Source organism: Parasteatoda tepidariorum, chromosome 5 (assembly GCF_982258835.1).
Source record: "Parasteatoda tepidariorum strain Cologne lab strain chromosome 5, Ptep-v5.0, whole genome shotgun sequence".
Taxonomy (NCBI): Eukaryota; Metazoa; Arthropoda; class Arachnida; order Araneae; family Theridiidae; genus Parasteatoda; species Parasteatoda tepidariorum.
In genome coordinates, this window is record NC_141759.1 from 27,919,856 (window position 1) to 27,932,062 (window position 12,207).

At 33.3% G+C, this 12,207-nt stretch overlaps 1 protein-coding gene and 1 non-coding gene across 2 annotated transcripts; one reads left to right on the forward strand and one right to left on the reverse strand.

Moving 5' to 3' along the window:
* Positions 1–8,601: 8,601 nt before the first annotated feature.
* On the reverse strand, positions 8,602–8,746 carry LOC122271669 (U4 spliceosomal RNA). Its single transcript, XR_006226545.2, has one exon. It is a non-coding gene; the product is annotated as a U4 spliceosomal RNA (small nuclear RNA).
* Positions 8,747–10,315: 1,569 nt separating this feature from the next.
* LOC147808717 (uncharacterized) lies at positions 10,316–10,879 on the forward strand. Its single transcript, XM_087162707.1, has one exon. The coding sequence runs from the start codon at positions 10,316–10,318 to the stop codon at positions 10,877–10,879; it is 564 nt and encodes a 187-aa protein (XP_087018833.1).
* The last annotated feature ends 1,328 nt before the right edge of the window (positions 10,880–12,207 follow it).

Here is a 12,207-nt window from a genome sequence, read left to right on the forward strand (position 1 = left end):
CATTTTCACCAAAGCCAAAGTTGGCAACCGTACTTATTTGCAGCGATTTTTAATACCATTAGGGAGTCTTAGCCGCCATTATATTGTTATTTTTTTACAGATTTTTCGTTAGTTTTTTGTTGTTGTTGTTAAAATCATACATATTTAAAATCTACTCCAACTTCTATATCAATCAATTTCTAACTAGCCATGGAGCCCAGGGTAGTTATCTGTCAAAATAGTTCGGAAAAGACCAAAACTGTAAAGTTTGTAAGAGATATGAAGATATAGAACGCATACTTACTGTCTGTCCAGTTTATGATGGTTTAAGAATTAAATTTTTCCCTAGAAATTTCATCTTTGATACCATTAAAAGAAACTGGGACCAAAAGAAAATGAGCAAAGGAATTGAAGAGATTTTTAAAAGACTTTTTGAAAACAGAATTAAGGATCTTGCCTAAACCGATCCTTCAACAGTATTCCCTGGATTCCTCGAAGGGGGGTTGGGTCATCGCCTCTTATAACCGAAAGCCTCCACACGGTTTTTTGTAGGTAGTCCGATCAGACACCACTATGAAGATAAACCTATTGGTGAAAGAACCATCTATATTATATAAAACGCTAATACGTATGTATCAATAAAACCGATGATATTTCTTTTCTCGCATTGGCAACAGTTTTGATTTTTAATTGATAGGATTCGGCGCGCAAGAGCACGTAGTGAGCATCATATGGCTAATCTATATTATATAAAACATTAATACGTTTTAATTGATAGGTTTCGGCGAGCAAGAGCACGTAGTGAGTATCATATGTCTAATCGAGTGAATTCTCACCGAATTATCAAAAACATTCTAACAAAATTATTTTCATCGAAGCGAATGCTTTACATCCGGCGTTCAGTACTATTTCATATTGTTTTACAACACATGGTTTTAGCCCTCTGGAGGGAAAGACTTTAAAACAAAACTTACAAAAGTTACTTTTCTCAACAACTGAAATTTAGAACAGTGTGATTAAGAAAAATATGCGAACTGTTTTCAATTTCAAATTAATATTGAAATGCACAGGTTTAGAATTTTCTACATTGAAAAGTTTTCGGAACTTCAGTGTTCAAAAAAGTATACAAAAGCTAGACGTTAAGAACGTATCCAATGAGCGAGCAAAGCGAGCATGGGATTGCGAAGCAATCCGAAATGAACGGCGAAAGCAGTTCCGGGGGTTGGCGAGAGTGCCGGTGAGCAGGGGGCGAAGCCTCCTAGTTTAATATAAAATCCATTAAAAATTAGAAAGTGGTAGCAAATATGTGTCTAAACATTTGTTTAATTTATGAATATTATTGGTTTGTTTTAATTACTTGTCAACCACTACAGATTCAATTCTCAAATTTATATGTTAAATTTCTCTCGAGTACTTTTAAAATAGAATATGGGTTCTTGCGCACAAATGGTTCGCTTTCTAAGTAATCTGCGCAGACTACTTATAAGAAACCGTGTAGAGGCTTTTTTATGTAGGAGGTGATGGCTGGACAGGGTAAAGCCGAACTATTCTAAAACATTTTTAAATGTTTTTAAAAATTTATTTTTCGTTTTAATTCCCTATGCCAGGGATGGCGAACCAATGGCACGCGTGCCATAAATGACACACTACACAATATTCTGCGCATGCCACTGATCTCAAATTTCACTATAAAGCATATTAACTATTAAATTAAAATTCACAAAAAACAAATAAAAGAAAACAATTGACAAAAATTAACAATTAATGCCAAAAAAACAATTAATAACCACAAAAAACGAGCTGACAATAAATAACGAGAAAAAAAATAATAGTCCTGCTTAAACTAACATCATACAACCTAACATAAGTTATTTAAAAAAACAATTAATAACCATACAAAGCAAGCTAACATTAAAAAAAAATAGTGCGTGGAGTCCCTCCGCGCGGAAGAAGTTAAACTTCGCAACCTGCGACGTTAATTGTAGAAGAATCAGCAGTCGTAGAAGGATCACTAGTTCTATTCAACGACTCTGCTCCGCTCGCTTCCGTGCTCTGTAATCACGGTAATATTGTGCATTTTTCCCTCGTGAACCTCTTGAACCGGTGGAAGTGCTTGTGGTTACCTCATCGTCTCGCCATGGAAAATGTATTTGTATTAATAATGTATGTGAATGCGTCATAATGTAATTTCAAAAGAGAAAACATAACAATCATTTGATATTCACAAGAGACGTACCTTGACATAACCTTAAATCCGTCGCATTGTTATCCACTAAATTTTGAAATAAAAAAGACTACCCTATTAAATTATATGTGTATCAAAACAAACTGAAAAATTATTTATAGAAAAACAATACTTTTATGCTAGTGAGAACCAAAACAATATGGAAATGAATGAGGGAAAACTGGATCCTACCACGTGATTTCCCGGCCAATAAAAATGTAGCGTTAAACGTTTAACGCAACCTTGTTGGAAGTCGCATAAGAAGTATAACTTCAATAAAGAGCAAAAAGAGAAAAAAGTTAATGGTCCTGCTTAAACTAACATCTTACAACCTAATATAAGTTATTTGTCATCTAATCTGCAATAACAAAAATCACACTGGTTACTTTAAGTTGAATTACGCCTATAACTGAGACACTGCAAAATGTTTTTTTTTTCCATAGTAAATAAAGAGTTTTGAGTTGATAGTATTTAGTAATATTATTTTCTCAATAATCACAAAGTCAAAATTATTTGATGGCACATCTATGACCACATTAAACAATATTTTGAAAAAATGGCACGTTGGTGCATAAAGGTTCGCCACCCCTGTCCTATGCACTATTTATAATATGAGCCGATTTTATTCCAATAACGTGGAATATGCACCAACTTTCCTGGTAAATGGGAATTTACAGAAGTACCGTTTTAATCATGGTGTTTCATCTCTTTTAACCTTGTAGAAAAATGAACGTTTTTGATTCGTTAATCATTTGGTAAAGGTGGACCAATTAATAAGTTTATCAACAACAAGAAAAATAAAAATGAAATTCAATGAGAATAAATTTTAATTTGCTGATAAGAAGGCAGTGTGTTCTAGTTCTGGGATCATGCTACGCTAGAACATGCACCAAAAAAATGTGAAATGTGCCAGAAATTCATTGCAGTTATGATAAATTTCTCATTTTAACAATTTACTCGTAAATACCAACGTACTTAATTCTTATTATTGTTTCCAATCACATTTTATCAGTATTGTTTTATTTTATTTTATATTAATCGTTGAACAGTTGTGATAGCCACTAACAGTCAACTTCAATTTTGAATCCAACACAAAAGAGAAGGAAACTCCGGATTACGGATTGAGGTAAACATGCCTTCAAACCGTCGCCAATAGCTCATTGTGCAGTTCTAGTGTGACATAAATTAAGCACCTACCTACTTATCTTAAACACTCTCTTTTGGGCCTCACTTTTAGCATTCAACTTATGGTGTAATTAACACAGTAGGTTCAAGCACCGACATGGGAATCAACGACATACTAGGTTCGAGTACCGAAGTTCCAGTGTACATGTGAGCTTCTAGACCAATCTTGAAGTGTAACCTGAAACGAGGGACCTCCCTGGCCGAGCGGTATCACCCGCCAAGCACTGAGCAAAGCGTGGAGGTAGCGGGTTCGAACTCCGCCGTAACCCTGGATGTATTCTTCGTGATGTCCTTCTCTGAATTGTTCTATCTGTCTTTCTACTTGACAAAGGTTTATAAGCCTAAATTGAGCACACAAGCCTGCAAATGTATGTAATTTCAATAAAGCAATAATAATAACCTGAAACGAACTGAACTGAATTCATATCAATGAAATGTGTGGAGATACTATTGTCAAAAGTTTGTTCTTTCTCCTTTGCGCTTTTCATTTTCTCCTCTTTTTCATTTCATCATGTCCGGGTCACCACTTATCTTTGACCAGAAAGGTTTCGGGCATTTTATCCGCATTTGAAATATCAATCATCAAAGATAAAAAAGGCGAAGTGCCAAGTTTAAACTTCAAAATTATAAGTAGCATCACACAGTATCCGAGACATCGAACATGAGGAAAAGTGAAAAAAAAAGAAGATTAAAAGCTCAAAGGAGGTCGAGCAAACTTTTACAATAGTATATATCGAGTTACTCAGTACAGATCAAACGGGCGGTGACTTTTCGCGCCAAATACCGAGTTTACACCAATACCAAGTATCTCTGAAAAATTCTATGAAAAGTAGGTAATAGTAATTTTTTGCATTTTTAGTCGTTGGTGGCAACTCTGACAACATTAAAAAATATTTTGAAAAGAGCGCTGTAGTTATCAGACCTGAAGATATGATGCAATATTATTACCTGACTACTGGTAATCATAAATTATAAGACGTGTGGTTACGATATATTGAAATACAAAAATTTTAAATACTAAAATAGTTTATTTTTAAATTTATTATTAAATTAAAATTATTTATTATTATTTACATTAAATTTTTTCTTAAGAAGTGTATAGGCGACAATTTTCGAACCGGACCTTAACCCTTCCGCGCCGACTGTCACAAATACGTGCCAGCATAAAACCGTATTAACCAGGGTAAAAAGATAAAACTGGTAATCAAAGTATTTCTTTAGCAGTTTATTTGTGGGCGGAGTTATAATTGTTTGATTTATTTAATTCACCATTACTTTGTTCAAAATAAAACTATTTAGTTATACTTTGAATTTACATTGATTATATATATGATTAAACTAACAATAATTAAAGTAAAAGCAAAGTAATTCTGTCAAATTAGGAACGACTACATTTAAGTTACCGTTTTTTATTTAATTACGTCCTGATCCTGATTTTTGTACGAATGCTTTTCTGAATTACCCGTCCCCAAAAGGTTTAAGTAAAAGCGTATAAATCAATTTTATGACAAATTAAAGTTTAGAGAAAACTAGCTGATTTAGAACAATAAATTTTTTTAATTCTATAGTTTGATTCAAATGAAAAGGAAATTTGTTTGCACAAAATAGTTTTAAGAAAATAATAGAATAAAATAATAGCACAGTACGGTTAAAGTTCTGATATTAGTATATTCTGTATGGAAATGAAATAAATCAACCTAATCCTTGGCATTTTTCAAAATTAGAAGATAAGACTAGGCAATAAAATCTTATTCGTGGTATGAAAGGAATAATAAGAACTTGGGTTAAAAATTATGTTTATCTGACGAAAAAGGCTAGCTGAAGAGGTAAAATATTATGATTAATATTCGCAATAATCATCATTTGTATGAGAACGAGAACTGGGCATGTGAGGACCGCCCTACCTCCAGTCATCATAAAACATACGTAATGACAGCACTCCCCCCTTTTTACAAGCGTATGCAAACGCTGCAAGAAGAGAGGATTTTTTAAATGAAATGAAGGAAGCCAGCGAACTGTTCGCTGAAAAAGGTTTTTTTTTTAGTTTTACAGGAAGATTTTATTTTTATTTTTAATGTGGTGGCAAACTATATAGAATCGCATTTTATTTATTATTAAATAAATTTGATTTAAAATGATTTAGACTACTGTTACAGTAGAAAAATTTAAACATATACATATATAATAGGGTCGAATTCATTTCAGCGACAATCAATTCATCGACAATCCGTTTCATCTACAGCACTTCATCGACTGATCATTTCATCGACTAGGCCATTTGGTCGACTGGGTTATTTCCTCGACGAGTCATTTCGTCAAGAGGTTCTTTCGTTGACAGGGTTATTTTCGTCAACAATTTATGGAAAAGGTTATTTCGTAAGCAACGTCATGCGTAATTTTGAAACTATATTTATATATTTTTCGATTAGACGTTATGCCCCTAGCACTTCTTTGTAATTTAGTATATTTGTGTTGAAATTTTTTAAACCTAGACTGTTGCAAAATCTTTATAGTATGTTGAAGTTGTAGGAAAAGAAGCATTTTATTTGAAAATTGCATACTCTTCTATTCACATAACGTTGCAAAAACGAAACCTATTTTACATTTGTTGTTGTAATTGTATTTTACACATTTAAGTTGTATTTTACAAATTTTATTTTTCTAGTCATATTTAACACATTTATTTCTAATATTAATTTTTAAAGTGCAGTATTGTAGATTAGCATCTTAAAAGCAACTGCAATAACTATTTTGAATGATTCTTGATGTAGGGAGTTAATGAAGGGTGAAATTTGCAAGGAAAAAAAGGCAGTATGCAATTAATCTGTAAGGTAATGAAAGCACTTCGTAGATAGGTCATTTCATTGACAAGGTTTTTTCTTTAACAGGTCATTTCAGTGGCAAAAATTCTCTGTCGATAAAAAGGAAAATTATACTTATATAACGTTCCCCCACAATGAGTAAGGTGAGAGTAACAGTAGGCGTTACTTTTATGGCTGTTTGTGTATACATTTGGCTATATTATTCAATGTAACGCCTACTTTCTATTCATAACTTTAGACAGGGGCTTTCAACTTTCAGGGGCTTTTAGGATTTCAACTTGTTCCTGGGCTGGTAGTGGCCCACCGAATTATTCCATTCAGTTTATTACAAAATTGTATAAGTATTTAAATTAAGAAGACAATAAAAAAAACAATTACTTCTTCTCTGAAAGCAGGAAATGCAAAATTCGTGTTTCATACTTCTGAAATCGATGGAGAAGTAATCAAACAAGACCGAGAGATCAATGAAGTATGAGACCATAAAATTTACTGCCATTGTAAGTATTCAAATAAATCAGAAAAAGTTGGCTAATATGCTACTGGTTTAAAGTTTAAAAAATGAAAGTTATTATAGAGTAGAATACCTGTCAACTTCTGCACCAAAACCAAAAGTCTTAGTCGCCCAAGGGCACACATTATGCGTTGAAAAAGTCAGATGCCAGCTTCGCGGGCAGGCACTTTGAACAACTATATATCTAGTCTAGTCTAGCCAACTTCTGATCCCTTCGTCAGAAAAAGTTGGCTATTATGCTACTGGTTTAAGTTAAAGAAATGAAAGTTATTATAGAGTTAAATACCTGCCAACTTTTAATCCCTTAGAGCAGGGATGGGCAAACTTTTTCTGTCGCGGGCCAAAAATATAGAAAAAAAAGTTTGCTGGGCCTAGTAAAAACTTCTAAAATAAAAATTCTAACTTTTAAAATAAAATAAAGTCAATTCATCATTGAACTCATGGCACTCTACATCAACTTTGCGTTTTTTAGTTGCCATTTTGGGGTTAAAAATTTTTACAAATAACTCAAAAAGCAGTAGCCATTTTATACATTTAATAATTTCACCATTATTTACAATGACGTTATATGTGTGCAATCTTTCCATAAATAATGTTAGAACGTGCGTAGTTTGCCTCATGTGAAGTACAATTCACCTATATTAGATTCCATATCCCATCAAACACTAGTTGGAGCTAATCTACGGCTATTCTATAAAGAACTTCTGCTTTCAACATTTTACCGATTGAAACTGTCTGTGCTAACTATTTCCATCAATTTATGTTTTGTAGAACAAAAATAGAGAAAGTAAAAGGTCATCAGTACTTTGTTAAAAAAGAAAGAACAAAAATAGTTTTAAACAAAGTAAACAATAAAAATGCATGTATAATGTATATTCGACACGGATCGGCAAGTTAAAATTCTGTCCGCGGGCCGGATAGAACCTTCCGGCGGGCCACAGTTGGCCCGCAGGCCGTAGTTTGCCCATCCCTGCCTTAGAGGATGATTTTCCCCAGTACTAGTAAGGTAGAATTTGTATTACATTTTCAGGCAGAGACAAATACTGTATTTTGAAAATGCTTCGGCGGACTACAACTATATTATTACATATTAATATATATGCTTTATTTTTTATAAATATAGTGGTGGTCATGAGGATAATAAATTAACTTTATAAATGCAAGGAATAGTATATAAAAAGCATACATTTTACTACCATTTTAAATATAGAAATAAAATTTTACTCCAAATGCGTAAAGGTTGGCAGGTATGGAGTAGATATAATAGAGTAGAGTGAGATCTTTACATAATATTCTTACTCTTGTTGTTGTTACTAATTCCCATCTGGTCTGACGGAGTCAGACCAGATCAATAAATCCGTTGACATTAAGAAAATCCGAAACCAGAATGGGAGAGGAATGAATGTCGTTCCAGTCCAGCCCTAAACAGTTCAAGATGTGCTCAGGTGATGCCTGGTTTTGTTGGCATTTAGGGCAAAGAGGAAAGATCTTACTCTTAACCCCTTGGGGACGGGTGATTCAGAAAAGCATTCCTTCAAAATCAGAATCAGGGTGTAATTAAAAAAAAAACGGTAACTTAAATGTAGTCGTTGCTAATTTGACAGACTTAATTTGTTTTTACTTTAATTATTGTTAGTTTAATCATATAAATAATCAATGTTAGATCGAAATATAACTAAATAGTTTTATTTTGAACAAAGTAATGGTGAATTAAATAAATCAAACAATTATAACTCCGCCCACAAATAAACTGCTAAAGAATTACTTTGATTACCAGTTTTATCTTTTTACCCTGATTGATACGGCTTTTTGCTGGCACGTATTTGTGACAGTCGGCGCGAAAGGGTTAAGAGAAAGATTCTTACTCTTGAAATAATAAACCCCCGAAGAGGTTCCCAAAAAATTGCCTATGCCGAAGGTTTTTCACATCGACATGGCTGGTTATTGGGAAAAGTCTTCAACTAGCCATAGTCACGTCTCGGTAAAACCTCAGTAAGCTATGACACTGCCTTTGACGGCAAGGCGGACAACCATCACCTTCTACATCGGAAAGCCTCCACACGGCATTTTATATATAGCCTGCGCATGTTACAAAGTACAATCAAGCGACAAGACCGTAAAAGTTTCAAATAATAAAAATATTTATCTATTAATTCTCGTTGTACCTACCACCATTGAAAATGGTTAGCAAATATTTCAATAAAAGCTATCGTTCGATAATAAACTTCACTAGAACCAGCTTAGAAAAATAAATATATTACATACATTTTTTAATTTAAGGTGGTAGATACTTCGTCACTTAAATATATATATTATGTATACCACACCTGACAAATCTTCCGGATTTTTCCGAAGATTTTATTTTCATATTTAAAGTGGTAGCAATACTCGAGTTATTCCAATTGACTTTTTGAATTATAATGATAATTATAAATGAGTTTGACCACCACTACCTGTAAATAATTACAATAAATATATGAAAGCATAATAATCCTTGGGCAAGCGAATTTCAACGGGATCAAAATATAAATATATTTTTGAGTCAGATTGTTTTTCGTTTATTGTTTTACAACCACTCTGAAAATCCATTCTCGAAAAGAGTGAAAGTTGGCAGGTATGGTATACCATGAGAGGATATGTTTAAATTAGATAGTGATAAAGGAATGCCGTATGAGTTGATAGATTTATAAATGCTACCTTTGTGAAATTAAATTAATTTCTTTATAGTTTCATGATTTAATTGCATTGTATAGAATTTATGAGGGAAAACATGAAGTGATTTGTTTAAACAGAAATTTACAATATAAAATAAAACTTTAGATTCACGTAAAGCTAATAATTTATTGTAACATTATTGTTTAATAATTCTTTTCATGTATTTAAATACTGCTTCAAATAGAAGTAATAAAAAAGAAGTATTTTTCAATAAATAATTTTTGCCGATATTCAGCTACAAACTGAAGTATTTATGTTCTTTATGAGTCAAATAGTATTTATTTGTATTAGCTTTTTTCCAAAGTAGTAAAAACTGCACTGTACATTTTACACACAATTTAATTTTTAACAGAAGTAGAATAATCTAACTGCCACTTTACAGTAAATTTTCTGATCGCTTGATATAATTTTTATTCTCTTAAAATTTGACATGGCGGGAAAAAAAATGAATATCAAATAGCATCGATGAATATCAAGAAAGCGTGTATTTGTAAATTTTAGTATAAGTAATACAGTAATTGAATTTAAACAGTGGCTAAAAGTAATAGGCGACGGTAATTTTACATATCTGTAGCTATATACCAGGGGTGGCCAACATGCGGCTCTTTGAAGGATTATTTGTGGCTCTCGATTAATGTATCTGAGTTCCCTTTTCATTTCAGTGCTATTATATTTTTAAAAAAATTATTGTCATTCCTTGACGAATTAACTGGTATCACAGATTGTTGCACGCCTGTAATTACCTAGTAACGAGATTAAGTAAAGGAACTTAGTTGTCTCTGCATGGCAACACTTTAGTTAGTAGTCGTTTGTAAATAAAGGTAGATGTTGTTCTTTTTCAAAATATACTGAAGTTGTGTGGGAGGGTTTTGGGAGAGAATGATTGGTACTATCAAACAGTGTCTGCGGAAGACCCTTGGTAAAGCTTGCTTAGACACTACCAGTCTGGTCACGGTTCTATGCGATATCGAAGCCGCCGTGAACAGCAGACCAATTGTTCATGAATATGGTATTACAGACGATCCGGACGAAGCACTGACACCCTCTCACTTTCTAATAGGAAAACGACTCACAACTATCCCTTCTGGCCCATCGAGTTCGGACTCTGATTTAACACGCATATGGAGAAGTCGTCAACAATTAATGGACTCCTTTTGGAAAAGATGGCAGAAGGAGTATTTGATGGACTTGAGAACATTTCACCATGTGAGGAACCCATCTAAAGGTACTGTAATCCGGGTCGGAGATGTGGTCTTGTTGCAGGAGGACGTCAGACCTCGGCACACCTGGAGGAAAGCACGCGTCGAGTCAGTAATCTTAGGCCGTGACAACAAAGCCCGTACATGCATACTGCGTGTAAATGGAGGGACAATTTCCCGACCCGTGCAGCTGGTCATCCCCCTGGAGGTCGACCAGGGCGGGGAGGATGTTGCACGCCTGTAATTACCTAGTAACGAGATTAAGTAAAGGAACTTAGTTGTCTCTGCATGGCAACACTTTAGTTAGTAGTCGTTTGTAAATAAAGGTAGATGTTGTTCTTTTTCAAAATATACTGAAGTTGTGTTTTAATTACGTTTACGAGAATTAATACAGATCTTCCGCAATTGGCAAATGTCATACGTTTTGTTACACCTGACTTCGTTGTTGAAGAAGAATTATTAGATTTAGTAGCACTTCAAGAATCAACCCGAGGTGACGATATTAAAAATGCATTATTCCATAACGAAAACTTTTGATGTGTTTCTTAATAAACTTGTAAGCATTGCAACTGAGGGAGCTCCGGCAATGCTGGGTAAAAAAATCGGTCTCATTGGGATTTTAAGAGATGATTCTCAAATTCCACATTTCATACCGATTCACAGCATAATTCATCGAGAACATCTCGTTACAAAATATTTAAAATATCCTGATGTTATGAAAGCAGTGTTCCATATTGTACATTACATTAGCCCCGATGCAAAAAATCATCGACAATTCAAAAATTTCCTTAAAGAATTAAAGGACGAAGAACTAACCTTACTGACCGAATGACATTAATTTCTTTTGCATTGTTAGATGATTATCTTGCTACAACGTATTAGATTTGTTTGATCCAATAACTGCATTTCTAAAAGAGAAGGAAATAACCTATTCAGAATTAGACGATGGCTAGTGGTTACAAGATTTAATGTTTTTAAGTGATGTCATGGAACATTTGCAAACACTGAATTTACAATTGCAGGAGAAAGACAAAATACAATATCTGACCGCTCACAGTGTATATTAGTTTTCAAACTAAATTACAACTTTTTCTAAAGGACATTTAAAATAAAACATTTTGTCCCTTTCCTCGAATTAAAAAAATTTGTTCCAATATTAAACAAGAAAAACTCAACGAATATATAAAAAAGCTAGAAAGAACATTGACGGAATTCCAAAATAGATTTTAAGAATTGAAATATTTTAAATCGTCTCGTGATTTTTTTCTGAATCCATTTGAAATTAACGTAATTCAAGGTGAGTGTTTTCCATTTCCAGTATAATTATGACCCAAAAAGCATTTGGAGAATTAGAATTAATAGGAAGATCAAGCTCTACAATTAAAATATAAGTTGACGTCGATTACTTAAATGAGGAAATTTGTACCAGAATCGAAGTATCATGAATTAAAAAAGGCTGCTTGTCGTATTTTTTTAATATTCGGAACAACGTACTAATGTGAATCATTTTATTCCACTTTAAAATTCGTGAAATCTACACACCAATCAGTATTAACTAACCAGCATCTCAAA